The sequence below is a fragment of the Somniosus microcephalus genome, chromosome 11 (assembly GCF_052327205.1).
Source record: "Somniosus microcephalus isolate GS21.2 chromosome 11, FLI_Smic_1.0, whole genome shotgun sequence".
Taxonomy (NCBI): Eukaryota; Metazoa; Chordata; class Chondrichthyes; order Squaliformes; family Somniosidae; genus Somniosus; species Somniosus microcephalus.
The window spans coordinates 230,227,509-230,249,289 of NC_140997.1; the positions used below are offsets into that span (position 1 = coordinate 230,227,509).

General features: G+C 47.5%; 1 protein-coding gene across 3 annotated transcripts in view; it reads right to left on the reverse strand.

Moving 5' to 3' along the window:
- tpra1 (transmembrane protein, adipocyte asscociated 1) overlaps positions 1–21,781 on the reverse strand; it is a 57,836-nt gene that overhangs the window by 27,519 nt on the left and 8,536 nt on the right. For all 3 annotated transcript variants that reach the window (XM_086002088.1, XM_086002090.1, XM_086002089.1), the window contains exon 2: positions 2,686–2,903. In XM_086002088.1, coding sequence (XP_085858214.1) covers positions 2,686–2,891 — 206 coding nt within the window. In that variant the 5' untranslated portion in view covers positions 2,892–2,903. The remainder of the gene's footprint in view (positions 1–2,685; positions 2,904–21,781) is intronic.

Here is a 21,781-nt window from a genome sequence, read left to right on the forward strand (position 1 = left end):
TCTAGACTCTCCAGCCAGGGGAAACAACTTCTCAGCATCTAACCGGTCAATCCCTCCAGAGATCAGATGTTTCCTTTTGTGTAACAGTTCCAGGTTCTGAGCTCTGCAATGAGTACAGTGAACAATCTGTATGCCCCTCTCCCCGACCATGCTGTGCCTTCGCCCCAAGAGTAAATGTAGCATTCCCCTCTACACCCAGCCACGAGTAGGTCATCTCCAACATCAAGGAAGGGCATCACAGCCCGTTAAGTTTTTAATCCTTCACCTCAATGCAGGTTCAAGGACCAGGAAATATAGAGACATCTGATCAATAACTTTTATTAATAAACACATTAATACAATCCATTGCATGCAGTGCCTATGGAATCAAGGTCAATCACTCACAGGCATAGAACACATACAGGCTTCTCACCACCGTTCACAGTAGTCCCATGTCAGACTTTACAGAGTACCTGAAGTATAGTCTGTACTTCTAGGGTTAACTACTGGGTCCAATATGTCATTACCATGTGTGTACATGCTGTTGATACATCAGTTTGTTTAGTGGTTAAGTCAGTCACCATCATTCAGTCCACATCTCCACTGCTGCTTTTTTAAAGGTATATTACACTCTGGATGTTCCCCATGCACTAGGATTCCTGTAACCTTTAACCCCTCATCTCGCCTGATCCTTACAATAAAAGGGACATATTCTCTAACCACCCTGGAACCTGTTCTGAAATGGACATCCCATTCTCACACTCCCCCCTGCTGTGCTGAAGAGTCTGGTTGGCCCATCTGCGCGTCTGTCTGAAGTGCGTTTTCACCCAATTTAACCCAACAGTACTCCAGCTCATCTACTTATATAATAATTGTATATAATCTAGGCCGACACTCCAGTGCGGTGCTGAGGGAGTGCTGCACTGTCGGAGGTGCCGTCTTTCCAATGAAATGTTAAACCGAGGCCCCATCTGCCCACTCAGGTGGGCGTAAAAGATCCCATGGCGCTATTTCGAAGAAGAGCAGGGGGAGTTCTCCCCGGTGTCCTGGGGCCAATATTTATCCCTCAAACAACGTCACAAACAGATTAAATGGTCATTATCACATTGCTGCTTGTGGGAGCTTGCTGTGCGCAAATTTGCTCCTGCATTTCCCAAATCACAACAGTGACAACACTTTAAAAAGTACTTCATTGGCTGTAAAGCGCTTTGGGATGTCCGGAGGTCGTGAAAGGCGCTGTAGAAATACAAGTCTTTCGTTTTCAAAAGAATATAATTAATCTATTCGTGCCCATCCTTACACAGTTGATCCCAATCCTGTAATTGGTTGATGCTCACGCTTGTACTCGCCAAGGGTCGCTGCATCGCGCTCAAACAGGAACACGGTCCAATTTTCCCCAACGCCTTAATTTCCAAGCCCAGGAGATCAACTGCAGCACCCGGCCAGAACCCGAACTGACATTGGGCAACTCTGGTGCCTTTGAGCTGTACAGTTCAATGCCACGTTTGGCCTTAAGAATCACAGGACTAGACAGACTAGATGCAGGAAGGATGTTCCCGATGGCAGGGGAGTCCAGAACCAGGGGTCACAGTCTAAGGATAAGGGGTAAGCCATTTAGGACAGAGATGAGGAGGAATTTCTTCACCCAGAGAGTGGTGAACCTGTGGAATTCTCTACCACAAAAGGCAGTTGAGGCCAATTCATTAAATATATTCAAGAAGGAGTTGGATATATTTCTTAAGGCTAAAGGGATCAAGGGATATGGGGAGAAAGCAGGAACAGGGCACTGAATTTGGATGATCAGCCATGATCTCATTAAACTCATTGAATGGCGGAGCAGGCTCGAGGGGCCGAATGGCCTACTCCTATCTTCTATGTTTCTCTAAGAACTTAAGAATTAGGAGCAGGAGTCGGCCATACAGCCCCTCGAGCCTGCTCTGCCATTCAATAAGATCATGGCTGATCATCGACTTCAACTCCACATTCCTGCCTCATCTTCCGATTAGGCACTCTACAGCCTTCCGGACTCCATATCGAGTTCAACAATTTCAGATCATAACCTCGGCCCCTATTACATTTTTTATTCACACCTTTGTTTTGGCCCTTCCACCAGCCCCCCCTTTTTCTCTCTCCCACATGGCAGCTGTCTCCCATTCTGCCAGAACACTTCACACCTAATCTAGAGCCGTCTTTTGTCTCCACTAGTCCTATCACCATCTCGTCTCGTTTTGAATACCTCTTAATGTCTCTTCTCTTTTCTTTTGTTCTCTCCCAGCCTGGCCTCTTAATCTATTTCATTTCCTGTGCTGTTCCAGTCTTGACAAAGGGTTTGACCCGAAACGTTGACTCTATTTTCTCTCCACGGATGCTGCCTGGCCTGCTGAGTTTTTCCAGCATTTTCTGTTGTTATTTCGGATTTCCAGCATCTGCAGTATTTTGCTATCGTTCCTGCCATATCCCTTGATTCCCCTAATCTCCATATCCCGTGATACAGCACAGAAGGAGGCCATTCGGCCCAGTGTGTCTGTGCTGGCTCTTTGGAAGAGCTATCCAATTAGTCCCACTCCAACCCCCACTCGCCCGCCCCCCCCCCCCCGGCCTTGCCCTTTCCCCATAGCCTTTTCCCACGTGAGCCATCGCCCAGTTGGTATTAAAAAGGGGGGGGGGGGGGGGAGAAGACCGGCGACAAAAGGATAAACACTTTACCGTGATTCGCCGATGTCTTCATATAGCACTAGGAGGCATTTGTGTGGTTGGGTAATGTTGGCTGCTGTGCCAGTGGCTCCTCTGGAGGTCCACCATGGCACCAAGGCTGCAGAGGTGGTGCCCGTGGGCATGGTTGAATTTCCATGCACGGTGGTGCTCGAGTTACTGTAATCCGCAAATCTCACCACGGACAAAACAGAACTCATCTTGAATCGATCCTGTCCAAAAAAAAAAATAGCAAACAGGTTTTAAAAGAAAGATCAACAAGTAGCCAGTCATCCTAGCCAAAGTCAGTCATCAAAAAGTCTTATTTTCACCAAAGTGCAGAGAACGTCACCAAACTTGCAAGTGTAGTAAAACAGTGAGGAAGATAGTACTAGACTTCAAGAGGACATGGACAGGCTGGTGGAATGGGCGAACACATGGCAGATAAAATGCAATGTAGAAAAGTTTGAGGCGATACCAATTTTGGTAGGAAGAATGAGGAGAGACAATACAAGATAAATGGTACAATTTTAAAAGGGGCTGCAAGGAGAGGCACATCTGGGGGATGTTTGTGCACAAATCTTTGAAGGTGGCAGGACAGGTTAACAAAGCAGTTAATAAGGCATACGGGTTCCTGAGCTTTATAAATGCCCCTGACCCTGAACACGGGGGCCCCACAAGGATGTGTGCTGAGCCCCCTCCTCTACTCCCTCTTCACCCACGACTGTGTGGCTGTTCATGGTTCCAACACCATCATCAAGTTTGCGGATGATACCACGGTGGTAGACCAGATCACCAACAACGATGAGTCAGCCTACAGGGAGGAGGTCCAGCATCTCGTGAAGTGGTGCGCCGATAACAACCTGGCCCTTAACATCAAGAAAACCAAAGAAATCATTGTGGACTTCAGGAAGTCTAAAGGCAGAAGTCACACCCCCATCCACATCCATGGGGCTGTGGTGGAAAGGGTGGACAGCTTTAAGTTCCTCGGAGTCCACATCACGGAAGACCTCTCCTGGTCCCTCAATACCTCCTCTCTGGTGAAGAAGGCCCAGCAGCGCCTATATTTCCTAAGGAGGCTGAAGGGATGTAACCTGTCACACCTGATCCTCTCTAACTTTTACCGCTGCACAATAGAGAGCATCCTGACGAACTGTATCACAGTATGGTATGGCAGCTGTAGCTACTATGACCGGAAAGCCCTGCAGCGGGTAGTCAAAACTGCCCAACGCATTACCGGCACCCGGCTACCGACCATAGAGCACATATACCAGAAACGCTGTTTACGGAGGTCACGGACCATCATCAAAGACCCTACCCACCCCAGCCACAGTCTGTTCGCCCTCCTGCCATCTGGGAGACGCTACAGATGCATTCGCACCCGAACGACCGGATTTAGGAACAGCTTCTTTCCCAGGGCGGTCATCCTACTGAACTCCACAAATAAACTCTAAAGCCTGCACATCTGCCAATGCACTTTATTATGGTTATGTTAATGTTAATGTATTACAAGCCAAATGAATGTTGAATGTTTAAATGTCTTAATCTAAATGTACACTCTCGGGAGCCGCAAGCCTACATTTCGTTGTACTGCAATTGTGCACTAACAATGACAATAAAAGTTGATTGATTGATTGAGTACCATCGCCAGGAAATTCTGCTAAACCTATATAAAACAGAAGCGGGTACAGAAGAGATTTACCAGAATGGTTCCAGGGATGAGGGAGTTCATTTACGTGGATAGACTGGAGCAGCTGGGGTTGCTCTCCATACAGCAGAGAAGGCCAAGAGGAGATTTGATAGAGGTGTTCAAAATCATGAAGGGTTTAGATAGAGTCAATAAAGAGAAACGGTTTCCAGTGGCTGAAGGGTCGATAACCAGAGGACACAGATTGAAGGCAATTGGCAAAAGAACCAGAGGCGACATGAAGAAAAACTTTTTTACGCAACGAGTGGTTAGGATTTGGAATGCGCTGCCCGATAGGGTGGTGAGGGCGGTGGACACAGATTCAATAGTAGCCTTCAAAGGGGAACTGGATAAATACTTGGAGGGATATGGGCGAGAGCAGGGGAGTGGGACTAACTGAAACATTCTTCAAAAGAGCCAGCAGAGACTTGATGGGTCGAATGGCCCTCATCTGTACTGTACTATTCTACGAGTAGAGAACTGGGAAATGCAGCTCGGGAGAGTCTTGCCTTCAGCCCCTGGTCTGTGCCGAGTTGGCTGAGGGATGGGACAACTACATGTGTTCCCAACGGCAGGCTTGAGGAGAACAAAGAACAAAAGCCAGGCTTCTCTTTTTTTAAATTATTCGTTCACGGGATGTGGGCATCGCTGGCAAGGCCAGCATTTATTGCCCATCCCTAGTTGCCCTCGAGAAGGTGGTGGTGAGCTGCCTTCTTGAACCGCTGCAGTCCGTGTGGTGAAGGTGCTCCCACAGTGCTGTTAGGGAGGAAGTTCCAGGATTTTGATCCGGCAACGATGAAGGATCGGCCGATATATTTCCAAGTCAGGATGGTGTGTGACTTGGAGGGGAACTTGGAGGTGGCGGTGTTCCCATGCGCCTGCTGCCCATGTCCTTCTAACTGGAAGAGGTCGCGGGTTTGGGAGGTGCTGCCGAAGGAGCTTTGGCGAGTTGCTGCAGTGCATCTTGTAGATGGTACACACTGCAGCCACGGTGCGCCGGTGGTGGAGGGAGTGAATGTTGCCGATTACTATCCAGGGATTCCCTGCTGGAAAACACGCATATCTAGACTTTGGGGGGAGACCAGGACCAGGGTTGTCTGTGATTAACCCCCCCATCCCGGTCAAATAGTCTGCTGATAATCAGTGCCAAAGCCTCACAAAGAAACAATGGGAGAGGTACTGAGGGATGACCTAACTCCTGCTCTCCTATCACCCCAGTGCTCGCTGACCTACATTGGCTCCCGATCCAGCAACACCTTAGATTTAATATTCTCATCCTTGCTTTCAAATCCCTCCATGCCCTCGCCCCTCAACCATCCAAGATCTGGCATCTTGTTCATCCCCAATTTCCTTCACATCACCATGGACGGCCGTGCCTTCAATTGTCTCAACCCCGAGCTCTGGGATTCCCTCCCTAAACCTCTCTACCTCTCTTTCCTCCTTTAAGACGCTCCTTAAAACCTACCTCTTTGACCAAGCCCTGTCCTATATGTGGCTCGGTGTCAATTCTTGTCTAATAATGCTCCCGTGAAGTCTGTTTTACTTCGTCAAAGACGCTACATAAATGCAAGTTGTTATTGTTGCTCAGTGCCTGTGGAATTGTATCCCAGTTTGGAGTTAGCATCTTCAGGAGAGGGGAAATGGAGAGAATAAAAAAGAAAAAGCAAAAATGCTGGCACTCTGGCAAAACAGCTCTAACACTAAAGCCTCTTCATCTCCAGCCCAAACCAGGGTCTGGTTTCAATCCATAAACACGGAGTTAGGCAGATAGAAGCACAACCCCAAGCATGGCTCTCTCCAAGAGTTAAACTTTCCACCCGCTGGATCCCGGGCCCAGCGCCAAAGGCTAGATTCATTACGCAATGAACAATCTCCAGGTCTCTGTCAGCAGTAAGTGGCAGGCCAGATCACTAAAACGCGTCGGCAGCAGAACGCTGGCTCATCAAACAGAGCGAATGCAGCACAAAAGCAATTCGAGACCGTTTGGGATGGACAGGTTTGCTGAGCAGATACTCAAATCCGGCTAACGGACATAAAACAACACCAGATGCAGCAGCATTTTGAACACTTTAGCATTGCAAGATATTAAATGCAAGACATATCAAGTTATTGAAAAGTCCCAAAGCACTTTTTTTCCCCCCCTAAACCAGATCCTGGTTTAAGCTGGAGATGAAGAGGCCTTGAAAATTTCAACTGACCCCCAGCATCCACAGCCTTTTCTGGGGGGGGGGGGGGGGAGGAAGAGTTCCAGATTTCCACTACCCTTTGTGATGTGTCTCAATAATTCCGAGACTCGAAGGTAGCAGAACAAAACAAGGCTTTTATTAACTTAGAACGAAACACGTAAGCGAGAGAGATGTCGTCCTTCTGGAGACTGTGGCTAGACTGAAGCTAGCTTACAAACGGGGCCAGGTATGGGCGGAGCCCTACACACAGCACATTCCAGTATACAATACAGCACATTCCAGTACACAATACAATGAGGTCTGGGGGAAGGGAAATGACACTGAAACCGATCTCAGTCACAGGCAGTGATGAATGGAAATATTTCATCACACTTTGTGTGAAAGTGCTTCCTGATTTCCCTCCTAAAGGCCTAGCTCTATTTTAAAGGTTATGCCCGCTGGTTCTTGATTCCCAGTCAATATTTATCCCTCAAATCGACATCACTAAAATGGATTATCTGGTCATTATCACATTGCTGTTTGTGGGAGCTTGCTGTGCGCAAATTGATTCCCGCATTTCCTACATTATAACAGTGACTGCACTTCAAAAAGTACTTCATTGGCTGTAAAGCGCTTTGGGACGTCCAGTGGTCATGAAAGGCGCTGTAGAAATGCAAGTCTTTCTTATTTTTTCCCCCCACCAGAGGAAATAATTTCTCCGTATCTATCCTATCGAAACCTTTTAACATTTTAAACACCTCGATTGGCTCGCCCCTCAATCTTCTATAGGGAATACAAGCCAAGTTTATGCAACCTGGCCTCGTAATTTAACCCTCCAAGGTCTGGTATCATTCTATGTTCCTGGATATCAACACCTTGACTGTGGTTTGATGTAGGTTACAAGGTATCTGGAAGGAATCGTCTTCTTAGGCAGTCCCTCAGAACAGAGGATGACTTGCTTCCATACTAAAAGTAGGAGTTCTCAGGTGACTGACGAGTCCAATACGGGACCTACAGTCTCTGTCACAGGTGGGGCTGTTGGGGTTATCCAAGAGGGTCCCGACGTTCCAGGTCCCGAGCTTCATTTTAAAGGGTGGAAGATGCCTGTGCGTGAATTCTTTTAATGTGGGGTGAGTAGACCATTTGGAAATTGAAACAGACCGAGCAGCTTACACATGCGGATAACGTATGCTTAGTCTATCCCAGTATGCTATAGATTAGCCCGAGTCCAGCACAGCCACCCCCCCCGAGTCAGAAGGTTGCGGGTTAAAGTCATGCTCCTGGATTCCAGCACATAATCTGGGCTGACGCTGCAGTGCCATATTGCGGGAGTGCTGCACGGTCAGCGGTGGCATCCTCCAAATGAGTCTTTACATAGAAACATAGAAGATAGGAGCAGGAGTAGGCCATTCGGCCCCTCGAGCCTGCTCCGCCATTCAATGCGATCATGGCTGATCATCCAAATTCAGTACCCTGTCCCTGCCTTCTCCCCATATCCCTTGATCCCTTTAGCCTGAAGAAATATATCCAACTCCTTCTTGAATATATTTAATGAATTGGCCTCAACTGCCTTGTGTGGTAGAGAATTCCACAGGTTCACCACTCTCTGGGTGAAGAAATTCCTCCTCATCTCTGTCCTAAATGGCTTACCCCTTATCCTTGGACTGTGACCCCTGGTTCTGGACTCCCCGCCATCGGGAACATCCTTCCTGCATCTAGTCTGTCTAGTCCTGTCAGAATTTTATAAGTTTCAATGAGATCCCTTCTCATTCTTCTAAAATCCGAGTATAAGCCCAATCGACCCAATCTCTCCTCATACGTCATTCCTGCCATCCCAGGCGTCAGTCTGGTGAATCTTCGCTGCACTCCCTCCATGGCAAGAACATCCTTCCTCAGATAAGGCGACCAAAACTGCACACAATACTCAAGGTGTGGTCTCACCAAGGCCCTGTACAACTGCAGCAAGACATCCTTGTTCCTGTACTCGAATCCTCTCGCTACGAAGGCCAACATACCATTTGCCTTCTTAACCGCCTGCTGCACCTGCATGCTTACCATTAAATCAAAGGCCTGTCTGCCTGTTGCAGGGGTGCAAGAGAACGTTTAAAGATCCCATGGGACTTTGGCCAACCCCCCCTCCCTAAACCAACACCACCAAAAGCACGCGAACTGGTCATTCATCTCCTTGCTATTGGTGGGCTCTTTCTGTGCACGGAGTGGCTGCTATGTTTATCTGCACAATAGTCACTGGCCTTTTATAAAAAGTAATTCAATGTACGAGTAGCAGTTTGAGATGTCGCTGAGACACAAGAAGACACTGTTTAAGGACAGGTTTCTCCTTTCGCTCGGACCTGCTGCTGTGCCTGCCGCTGGCCCCACCTCATGACTCATTGAAAAAAGGAGAAAGGAATAATACATTGAACGCCGATGGCCAATTTTACAATGGCTGGCGCCCATGAAGAAGGAAGCCAACCCATGTAAACACAACGAGAGCCACGCCCCAATAGACAATCGACTGGCGTTAGCCAAGACATTCACACCCATGTGACAGCTCCAGGAAGATATGGGCCAGGAAACCGAGTTTAGAACAGGCAGGAATGGAGGAAGAGAGAGGATTGCCACAGAAGGCTACAAATTCAGTCTCTATCTTTCATTCCCCCTCCAAATAAACCTTCTTAAAAAAAAAAGGGGGGGGAAGGAATAAAGTGCTGAATTGTACAGCGGATATGAATTTACAAAAAATGTTGGTCATGTTTGTTTTTGTTAAACACAGAGCCAAGAGCGAAGACTGAGGGGTGACCTGATAGAGGTCTTCAAGATTATGAAAGGGTTTGATAGGGTAGACGTAGAGAAAATGTTTCCACTTGTGGAGGAGACCAGAACTAGTGACCATTGATAGAAGATACTCACGGACAAATCCAATAGGGAATTCAGGAGAAACTTCTTTATCCAAAGAATGGTTAGAATGTGGAACTCGCTCCCACATGGAGTGGTATAGATTCATTTTAAGGGGAAGCTCGATAAGCACATGAGGGAGAAAGGAATAGAAGGATAGGCTGATAGGGTGAGATGGGCGAGATGAAGTAGGACGTGAGGAGGCTCTGGTGGAGCACAATCACTGGCATAGACCAGTTCTCCAATTAAATATTGGGAAAACCGAAGCCATTGTTTTCGGTCCCCGCCACTGACTCCATCTCTCGCCACTGACTCCATCTCTCGCCACTGACTCCATCCCTCTCCCCAACATCTGTCCAAGGCTGAACCACACTGTTCGCAGCCTTGCTGTCATATTTGACCCTGAAATGAACTTCCGACCACATATCCGCAGCATAACAAAGACCGCCTACTTCCACCTCCATAACATCGCCCGTCTCCGCTCCTGCCTCAGTTCATCCGCTGCTGAAACCCTCATCCATGCCTTTGTTACCTCTAGACTTGACTATTCCAACACCCTCCTGGCCAGCCTCCCACATTCCACCCTACGTAAACTTGAGGTGATCCAAAACTCGGCTGCCCGTGTCCTAACTCACACCAAGTCCCGTTCACCCATCACCCCTGTGCTCGCTGGCCTACATTGGCTCCCGGTTAAGCAGCACCTCAATTTCAAAATTCTCATCCTTGTTTTCAAATCCCTCCCTGGCCTCGCCCCTCCCTATCTCCTTCAGCCTTCTGTTGCCTAGGCCCCAAGCTCTGGAATTCCCTCCCTAAACCTCTCCGCCTTGCTACCTCTCTTTCCTCCTTTAAGATACTCCTTAAAACCTACCTCTTTGACCAACCTTTTGGTCACCTGCCCTAATTTATCCTTATGTGGATTGGTGTCAAATTTTTTGTCTTAAAATACTCCTCTGCAGCGCCTTGGGTCGTGTTACGACATTAAAGGCGCTATATAAATACAGGTTGTTGGGCCGAATGGCCTGTTCCTGTGCTGTACATTCTATGTAAAACATGAAAACAAAAGCACCACACCCGCTCCTATTGCCAAGTGAGCAGCAAATCAGAACCTCTTCCAGCACACAGGATCAGCGAATGATTATCTCCAAAATGGAAATCCAGAGAAACTCCCGCCCGAGCACATACAAACTCCATCCTGGCCCATAAATATCGACTTCCATTGCACTCCCGACTGTTTCAAGTTTGTAATTGTAAAGCCCAGGAGGAGCCAGGAAACTTGTATAAGCAAATGTAATTGTTTGGAGTCATTCCTCATTCTTCTGTATCATTTATTATAGTCTGGTTACTTTTACTTTCGTTGGTCAAATGGAAGTTTTCAAACCCAATGGGGAATCAACAACTACTTGCATTTATATAGCGCCTTTAAATGTAGTAAAACGTCCCAAGGTGCGTCACAGGAGCGTTATCAGACACAAGAAATCAACGCCAAGCCAAAGGAGGAGACATTAGGACAGGTAGGTTTTAAGGAGGCTCTTCAAGAGAGGTGGAGAGCGGCAGAGCGGGGTATAAAAGCCCCAGAGACCCAGGTAAGGCGTACCAGTCTCCAGTCTCTGAACTCGGAGGGAAGGAGAGAGGTAAAAAGTAATCCAAGTGTGACGTCACCAGAAAGCGGGTAAGTGATTGGTTGGTGAGTATTTCTCCCTTATAAGCTTAAATCTCTTTGGTTTATAGTTTCTAAGGTGTGATATACACCATCTAGAATCGGGGCAGAGGATATTTAAGAATAATATTAATAAATTTAATTAATTACATAGAATGGGAGATCAGGCGATGTGTTGCTGCTGCAATATGTGGGAGCTGGTGAACACCATTGATGCTCACGGTGATCACATTTGCAGTAAGTGTTGGCTGCTCGAGGAACTCCGGCTCCGTGTTGAAGAGCTGGAGACCGAGCTTCAAACACTGAGACACATCAGGGAGGGGGAGAGTTACCTGGACTCTGTGTATCACGAGGTAGTCACACCAATTAGATTAATTAATTCAGATGTAGTCCGTGGCCAGGGTCAGGATGGTGTGACTAGAAGTGAGACACGTACGGGGATCCAGGAGGTAGTGTTGGAGGAGCCGCAGCCCTTGCACTTGTCCAACAGGTTCGAGGCTCTTACTCCCTGTGGGGACAGGAGCAGGGACTGCAGGGAGGATGAGCAACCTGGCCACAGCACCGTGGAGCAGGGGGCCATTCAAGTGGGGTGGGGGGGGGGGGGGGGGGGGGGGAGTTAAAAGAAATTTTGTAGTGTCATAGAGTCATAGAGTTTTACAGCACAGAAAGAGGCCCTTCGGCCCATCGTGTCTGCGCCGCCCATCCATCCCTGTCCAGTCTAATCCCATTTTCCAGCATTTGGTCCATAGCCTTGTATGCAATGGCATTTCAAGTGCTCATCCAAATGCTTCTTGAATGTTGTGAGGGTTCCTGCCTCTACCACCCTTTCAGGCATTGAGTTCCACATTCCAACCACCCTCTGGGTGAAAAAGTTCCTCCTCAAATCCCCTCTAAATCTCCTGCCCCTTACCCTGAATCTATGCCCCCTTGTTATTGACCCCCCCACTAAGGGGAAAAGTTCCTCTTTATCTACCCTATCTATGCCCCTCATCATTTTGTACACCTCAATCAGGTCCCCCCTCAGCCTTCTCTGCTCCAAGGAAAACAACCCCAGCCTGTCCAGCCTCTCTTCATAGCTGAGGCGCTCCATCCCAGGTAACATCCTGGTGAATCTTCTCTGCACCCTCTCCAAAGCAATCACATCCTTCCTATAGTGAGGCGACCAGAACGGCACACAGTACTCCAGCTGTGGCCTCACCAGTGTTTTGTACAGCTCCATCATAACCTCCCTGCTCTTACATTCTATGCCTCGGCTAATGAAGGCAAGTATCCCATATGCCTTTTTAACCACCTTATCTACCTGTTCCGCTGCCTTCAGGGATCTATGTACATGTACACCAAGGTCCCTCTGACCCTCTGTACTTCCTAGGGTCCTACCACTCATTGTGTATTCCCTTGCCTTATTTGTCCATCCAAAATGCATCACCTCGCACTTTTCAGGGTTAAATTCCATTTGCCACTTTTCCGCCCATCTGACCAACCCGTTTATATCGTCCTGTAGCCTGAGGCTTTCCTGCTCACAATTTACCACCCCACCAATTTTCGTGTCATCTGCGAACTTACTGATACCTTTTACATTCTCATCCAAATCATTTATGTAGATCACAAACAACAAGGGACCCAGCACCGATCCCTGAGGTACCCCACTGGACACAGGCTTCCAGTCACAAAAGCAACCTTCGACCATCACCCTCTGCCTCCTGCCACTCAGCCAGTTTAGGATCCAACGCGCCAAGGCACCCTGGATCCCATGGGCTCTTACCTTCTTGACCAGTCTCCTATGCGGGACTTTGTCAAAAGCTTTACTGAAGTCCATGTAAACCACATCCACAGCATTTCCCTCATCCACCCCACTAGTCACCCCCTCGAAAAATTCGATCAGATTTGTTAGACATGATTTACCCTTGACAAAGCCATGCTGACTATCCCCGATTAATCCTTGCCTCTCCAAGTGGAGATTAATTTTGTCCCTCAGAATTTTTTCCAATAATTTCCCCACCACAGATGTTAGACTCACTGGCCTGTAATTCCCTGGTTTATCCCTGCTACCCTTCTTGAATAATGGTACTACGTTAGCTGTTCTCCAGTCCTCTGGTACATCCCCTGTGGCCAGAGAGGTTCTGAAAATTAGTGTCAGAGCCCCTGCAATCTCCTCCCTTGCCTCCCACAGCAGCCTGGGATACATCTCGTCCGGGCCTGGGGATTTATCCACTTTTTGGCCCGCTAAAACCGCTAGCACCTCCTCCCTCTCGATGCTAATATGTTTAAGTATGTCACAGTCCCCTTGCCCGATTTCTATGTCTGCATCGTCTTTCTCCATAGTGAACACAGATGCAAAAAATTCATTTAAAACCCCGCCTACATCCTCTGGCTCTACACACAGATTGCCACTTTGGTCCCTAATGGGCCCTACCCTTTCCCTGGTTATCCTCTTGCCCTTAATATACTTATAAAACATCTTAGGATTTTCCTTTATTTTGCTCGCCAGTGTTATTTCATGGCCCCTCCTCGCCCTCCTAATTTCTTTTTTAAGTATGCCCCTGCACTTTTTATACTCCTCTAGGGCTTCTTTCGTCTTTAGTCTTTTGTAACTGCCAAAAGCCCCCCTTTTATTTCTAATGCATTTTTGTATATCCCTTGTCATCCAAGGTTCCCTTTGCTTGTTGGTCCCACCCTTGACCTTTACAGGAACATGTTGGCGTTGTACTCTCTCTATTTCCCTTCTGAAAGTCTCCCACTGTTTTGATGTGGATTTTCCTATAAGCAGCTGCTCCCAGTCCACTTTGGCCAGATCCTGCCTTATATTAAAATCGGCCTTCGCCCAATTTAGAACCCTTATTTCCGGGCCGTCTTTGTCTTTTTCCATGACCACCTTAAATCTCACCGAATTATGGTCACTGTCGCCAAAATGCTCTCCTACTGACACTTCCACCACTTGCCCGGCTACATTCCCCAGAATTAGGTCCAGTACCGCCCCCTCTCGTAGGACTTTCTACATGTTGGCTCAAAAAGCTCTCCTGGATGCACTTTAAGAATTCTGCACCCTCTAAGCCTTTCACACTCTGACTGTCCCTAGTGGTAGGGGATAGTATCGTTAGGGGGATAGATAGAGTTCTTTGCAGCCGAGAGCGAGAGTCCCGAAGGCTGTGTTGCCTGCCCGGTGCCAGGGTTAAGGACATCTCCTCTGGGCTGGAGAGAAACTTGGAGTGGGAGGGGGAGGATCCAGTTGTCGTGGTCCATGTTGGTACCAACGACATAGATAGGACAAGGAAGGAGGTTCTGCTGAGGGAGTTGGAGCAGCTAGGGGCCAAATTAAAAAGCAGAACCACAAGGGTAATAATCTCTGGATTATTACCTGAGCCACAAGCGAATTTGGCTAGGACAAATAAAATTAGAGAGTTAAATGCGTGGCTCAAAGACTGGTGTGGGAGAAATGGGTTTTGCTTCCTGGGACACTGGCACCAGTACTGGGGCAGGAGGGAGCTGTTCCGTTGGGACGGGCTTCACTTGGCCAGTGCTGGGACTAGAGTCCTGGCGGATCATATAACTAGGGCTGTAGAGAGGGCTTTAAACTAACTAGTGGGGGGGGGGGGGGGGGGAGGTTCCTAGAGAGCAAATAATAAAAATGGCAACAGAGAAGGTCATAGACTTAGGTAGCAGTGGGGAAATTAAAAACCAGAGCGTGTCAGGAAGGGGCAGAAGGTATGGAGTAAAAGGTAAAGTAATAAAAAGGGCAAAAGCAGGAACTAAGTGTCACAAAACATCTTTGAAAGTTCTCTATCTGAATGCACGTAGCATTCGTAACAAAATAGATGAGTTAATGGCACAAATAACTATATATGAGTATGATCTTGTGGCCATTACAGAAACATGGCTGCAGGGTGACAATGCCTGGGAATTAAACATACCAGGTTATTTAACGATCAGGAAGGACAGGCAGGAAGGAAGGGGAGGTGGGGTGGCTATGTTAATAAAGGAAGGAATCACTGTAATACAGAGAAATGATATTGGGTCAAAAGATCAGGATAATGAAACAGTTTGGGTGGAGGTAAGGAATAATAAGGGGAAAAACACACTAGTGGACGTAGTCTATAGGCCTCCGAACAGTGGCAACTCTGTTGGACGGAGCATCAATCAGGAAATAGTTGAGGCTTGTAATAAGGGAACATCTATAATTATGGGGGATTTCAACTATCATATTAATTGGACAAATCAAATTGGGCAGGGCTGCCTTGAGGAGGAGTTCATTGAGTGTATTAGGGATGGGTTTCTTGAGCAATATGTAACTGAACCGACCAGGGGGCAAGCAACCTTAGATCTGGTCCTGTGTAACGAGACGGGATTAATTAAAAATGTCCTAGTAAAGGATCCCCTTGGAATGAGTGACCATAACATGGTTGAATTCCATATTCAATTAGAGGGTGAGAAGGTTGGATCTCAAACAAGCGTGCTAAGCTTGAATAAAGGAGACTATGAAGGTATGAGAGCGGAATTGAGTAGAGTGGATTGGGAAAATAGATTAAAGGGTAAGACGATACATGATCAGTGGTGTACATTTAAGGAGTTATTTTACAACTTCCAAAAAAAATATATTCCACTGAGAAGAAAAGGGTGTAAAAGAAAAGACAGCCATCCGTGGCTAAGTAAAGAAATTAAGGATAGTATTCGACTACAACCAAGGGCATATAAAGGTAGCCAAATCTAGTGGGAGGATAGAGGATTGGGAAAACTTTAAAAGACAGCAAAAAATAACAAAAAGATTGATTAAGGGAAGATAGATTATGAAAGTAAATTAGCAAAAAATATAAAAAAGATAGTAAGAGTTTTTATAGTTATATAAAAAGAAAAAGGGTGGCGAAAGTAAATGTTGGTCCCTTAGAGGATGAGACCGGGAAATTAATGGTGGGAAATAGGGAGATGGCAAAAACACTGAATGAATATTTTACATCAGTCTTTACTGTAGAAGACACTAAGAATATCCTAACACTGGACAAACAGGGGGCTAAAGGGAGGGGGGGGGGGGGGGGGGGGGGGGGGGGGGAGGAGCTAAACACGATCAAAATCACTAAGGAAGTGGTACTCGGTAAAATAATGGGACTCAAGGCGGATAAATCACCTGGACCTGATGGCTTACATCCTAGGGTCTTGAGGGAAGTGGATGCATTGGTAATAATTTTCCAAAACTCCCTGGACTCGGCAAAGGTCCCGGCAGACTGGAAAACTGCTAATGTAACACCCTTATTTAAAAAGGGCAGTAGACAGAAGGCTGGAAACTATAGACCGGTTAGCCTAACATCTGTGGTAGGTAAAATTTTGGAGTCCATTATTAAGGAGACAGTAACAGGACATTTGGATAATCATAATTTAATAGGACAAAGTCAGCATGGTTTTATGAAGGGGAAGTCATGTTTGACAAATTTGCTGGAGTTCTTTGAGGAAGTAACATATAGGGTGGATAAAGGGGAACCAGTGGACGTAGTGTATTTAGACTTCCAAAAGGCATTTGACAAGGTGCCACACAAAAGATTATTGCTTAAGATAAAAAATCACGGGATTGGGCATAATATTCTGGCATGGATAGAGAATTGGCTATCTAACAGAAGGCAGAGAGTTGGGATAAATGGTTCATTCTCAGACTGGCAATCAGTAACTAGTGGTGTTCCGCAGGGGTCAGTGCTGGGTCCCCAACTCTTTACAATCTATATTAACGATTTGGAGGAGGGGACCGAGTGTAACATATCAAAGTTTGCAGATGATACTAAGATGGGGGGGAAAGTAGTGAGTGAGGAGGACATAAAAAACCTTCAAGGGGGCATCGACAGGCTAAGTAAGTGGGCAGAGATTTGGCAGATGGAATGCAATACTGGAAAGTGAGGTTATGCACTTTGGCAGGAAAAATCATAGAGCAAGTTATTATCTTAATGGCAAGAAACTGGAAAGTACTGAAGTACAAAGGGATCTGGGGGTCCTGGTGCACGAAACTCAAAAGGTTAGTATGCAGGTGCAGCAAGTGATTAAGAAGGCCAATGGAATGTTGGCTTTCATTGCTAGGGGGATAGAATATAAAAATAGGGAGGTATTGCTTCAGTTGTACAAGGTATTGGTGAGGCCGCACCTGGAATACTGCGTACAGTTTTGGTGTCCATACTTAAGAAAGGACATACTTGCTCTCGAGTCAGTACAAAGAAGGTTCACTCGGTTAATACCGGGGATGAGGGGATGGACATATGAGGAGAGGTTGAGTAGATTGGGACTCTACTCATTGGAGTTCAGAAGAATGAGAGGCGATCTTATTGAAACATATTAGATTGTGAAGGGGTTGGATCGGGTGGATGCGGGGAAGATATTCCCGATGATGGGTGAAACTAGAACTAGGGGGCATAGTCTTAGAATAAGGGGCTGCTCTTTCAAAACTGAGATGAGGAGGAACTACTTCACTCAGAGGGTGGTAGGTCCATGGAATATGCTGCCCCAAAAAGCTGTAGAAGTTACATCATTACATAAATTTAAAACAGAAATAGACAGTTCCCTAGAAGTAAAGGGAATTAAGGGTTACGGGGAGCGGGCAGGAATTTGGACAGGAGTCTAGGTTCGGATCGGTCATGGCCCTGTGGGTAGCGGAGCGGGCCCAGGGGCCGTGTAGCCTGATCCGGCTCCTATTTCGTGTGTCTAATTCTGTTAGATTCAGGAGATGGTTCTGTGATAGTGGATTGGCGGTTAGGATCAGATCAGCCATGATCTTATCGAATGGCGGAGCAGGCTCGAGGGGCCGATTGGCCTACTCCTGCTCCTATTTCTTATGTTCTTATTTGCTTAGGGCCCAGACAGCTGAAGGCACGGCTGCCAATGGTGTGAAGGCATGGGGCGGGGGGTTGTGCAACAAGCTTAGAGTTGGAGGAACGTAGAGGTCTCCTAGGGTTGTAGGGCTGGAGCAGGTTACAGCAATAGGAGGGGGGCGAGGCCATGACGGGATTTAAACATGAGGACGAGAATTTTTTTTCCAAGCGAGGTGTTGGTGGACCGGGAGCCAATGTAGGTCAGCGAGCACAGAGGGTGATGGGTGAACTGGACTGGGTGTGAGTTAGGACACGGGGCAGTGAGCACAGGGGGTGATGGGTGAACGGGACTGGGTGTGAGTTAGGACACGGGGCGGCGAGCACAGGGGGTGATGGGTGAACGGGACTGGGTGCAAGTTAGGACACGGGGCGGTGAGCACAGGGGGTGATGGGTGAACGGGACTGGGTGCGAGTTAGGACACGGGGCAGTGAGCACAGGGGGTGATGGGTGAACGGGACTGGGTGTGAGTTAGGACACGGGGCAGTGAGCACAGGGGGTGATGGGTGAACGGGACTGGGTGTGAGTTAGGACACGGGGCAGTGAGCACAGGGGCGATGGGTGAACGGGACTGGGCGAGAGTTAGGACACGGGGCAGTGAGCACAAGGGCGATGGGTGAACGGGACTGGGTGCGAGTTAGGACACGGGCCAGTGAGCACAGGGGGTGATGGGTGAACGGGACTGGGTGCGAGTTAGGGTACGGGGCAGCCGAGTTTTGGATGAGCTCAAGTTTATGGAGGGTGGAAGATGGAAGGCCGGCCAGGTGAGCGTGGGAATAATCGAGTCTGGAGGCGACAAAAGCATGGATTAGGGTTTCAGCAGCAGTTGGGCTGAGACAGGGGTGGAGACAGGCGATGTTACAGAGGTGGAAGTAGGCGGTCTTGATGCTGGGGAGGATATGCAGTCATCGTCAATGACAAGTCTACAATAAAACAACCATCTAAAATGGTTTTGTTGGTAAATGCATGGGCTGGAACTCCACAGATCAGAAAGATCCCAGTTTCGATCCACAGTCTGTGCGGAGTTAACTGATCTCAGGTGGATAGCTGGGCTGAGCTGGCCCTGGGCTAGAGGGAAAGGGGAAAGAGAGAAAGTAGGGTTTTGTCCCTGATGGAAATTCATTGCGTGTGGACACCAGATGAGGGCAGGAAAGATCTCAGCTGTGATTTTCCCCCACAAACATGTGGTCGAATAGCCTGTTCAATTTTCAAATTCTCATCCTTGTTTTCAAACCCCTCCATGGCTTTGCCCCCTCCCCATCTGTGGAACCTCCTTCAGACAAGAACCCTCCAAGATCTCTGCGCTCCTCTAATTCCGGCCTCTTGCACATCCCTGATTTTAAGCTCGCCACCATTGGTGGCCGGGTCTTCAGCTGCCGAGGCCCTCAGCTCTGGAATTCCCTCCCTAAACCTCACTGCTTCTCCACATCGCTCTCCTCCTTTAAAACCTACTCCATCTGGCCTAATATATCTTTATGTGGCTCAGTGTCAAATTTTGCTTAATAACGCTCTTATGAAGCACCTTGAAATGGTTTACTACGTTAAACATAGAAACACAGAACATAGGAGTAGGACATTCGGCCCCTCAAACCTGCTCCGCCATTCAATGAGATCATGGCTGATCATCCAAACTCAGTACCCTGTCCCTGCTTTCTCCCCATATCCCTTTAGCTTCAAGAAATATATCTAACTCCTTTTTGAATATATTTAATGAATTGGCCTCCACTGCCTTCTGTGGTAGAGAATTCCACAGGTTCACCGCTCTGGGTGAAGAAATTCATCCTCATCTCTGTCCTAAATGGCTTACCCCTTATCCTTAGACTGGTTCTGGACTCCCCCGCCTTTGGGAACATCCTTCCTGCATCTAGTCTGTCTAGTCCTGTTAGAATTTTATAAGTTTCAATGAGATCCCCTCTCATTCTTCTAAACGCTAGCGAATATAAGCCCAATCGACCCAATCTCTCCTCATACGTCAATCCTGCCATCCCAGGTATCAGTCTGGTGAATCTTCGCTGCACTCCCTCCATGGCAAGAACATCCTTTCTCAGATAAGGCGACCAAAACTGCACACAATACTCAAGGTGTGGTCTCACCAAGGCCCTGTATAACTGCAGCAAGACATCCTTGCTCCTGTACTCAAATCCTCTCGCTATGAAGGCCAACATATCATTTGCCTTCCTAACCGCCTGCTGCACCTGCATGCTTACCTTCAGTGACTGGTGCACAAGGACACCCAGGTCTCGTTGCACTTCCCCTTTTCCCAATCAATTGCCATTCAGATAATAATCCACCTTCCTGTTTTTTGCCACCAAAGTGGATAACCTCGCATTTATCCACATTTTACTGCATCTGACCAATCGCCCAACCTGTCCAAATCGTACTGGGGTTTCTCGGCATCCTCCTCACAGCACACACACCCACCCAGCTTTGTGTCGTCTGCAAACTTGGAAATATTACATCTAGTTCCCTCGTCTAGATCATTAATATATGAAGCACCTTTGGAATGGTTTGCTACATTAAAGGCGCTATATAAATAAAATTGGTTGTCATTGCTCAACACTTACTGCATTGACACATACATGAGGAACAGTGACTTGGGTGAGGGCCCAAGACACTGTACTTTCAGGTGAGGAGAGGAAAGGAGGCAATGAGACAAAAGTCAAGGTAGGGAAAAAATATTATCATTTCAGCAAGCGGCATAAACAGAATATACCATTAAGAGTGGTCAGATACAACTAAACCCCACAGACGGAGCTGGCCAAGCTAATGTCCAACATTGCCATTCCTCGAGTTCTCTGTCCAGACAAGTGTCAGCTTGGTCAGTTGGTAGCACCGAGTCAGAAGGTTGTGGGTTTAAGCCTCACTCACCAGGCTGGAGCACAAAATCATGGCTGACACTTCAGCGCAGTACTGAGGGAGTGCTGCACTGTCAGAGGTGCCACCTTAAACCGAGGCTCTGCCTGTTCAGGTGGATGTAAAAAGATCCCATGACACTATTCCAAGGGCAGGGGAGCTCTCCCGGTGTCCTGAGCAACAGTTCAGCCCGCAACCAACACCACCAAAACGGATGAACTAGCCATTCATTTGCTGCTTGTGGGATCTTGCTGTCCGCAAATTAGATGGTACATTGGCAGACACAAGAGCAGCTACACTTCGAAGTGTGGGAATGGAGTAACTGCGGTGAAGTATGGGAGCACTGTCACCACGCGGACTGCAGCGCTTCAAGGTGGCGGCCCACCACCATCTGCTCAAGGCCAACTAGGGATGGGCAATAAATGCTGGCCTTGCCAGCGACGCCCACATCCCAAAGACTAAGAAAGAAGTGCTTTGGAACCCTATGTAAATGCAAGTCCTTTTATTTTGTTCCTTCCTTTTTTGTTTATATAAATAAGCTGCTATCCCAGGGCTCTTCATATATCCTCTGTGCTTGCTGTTGTCCTACCTTGTGCTGTAATCACTGACCTAAACCAATCACATTTGCATGACCTCCAATAGCTTACGTAGGCAAGCAGCGGGGTAAACAGTAAGCAGTTGATTGTTGACAGTGAATACTGTTTAACTGCCCCCTTCTATGTAACTTCAGCTTGAAAACAAAAAAAAAGTTTCCATTTATCTTTCACACACAGTTCAAGGACTCGTGAAAACAAAAACAGGAACGTACAAAAACAACACGCTTCTTTTGGGATCTCGGCCCTTGCTGAATTCATTCCTTCAACTCAAATGTTTGGCCTTGTGGATCAAGGCACGTAGTGTAGTTGTGTGAGCCACGCATATCAGAAGGTTGCAGTGTTTAAGTCACAGCATGCAATTAGTTACCAAATCTAAATCTGGAGCAACAGTCGATGGGACATTTAGCCCTGGTCTCGGGTAGGG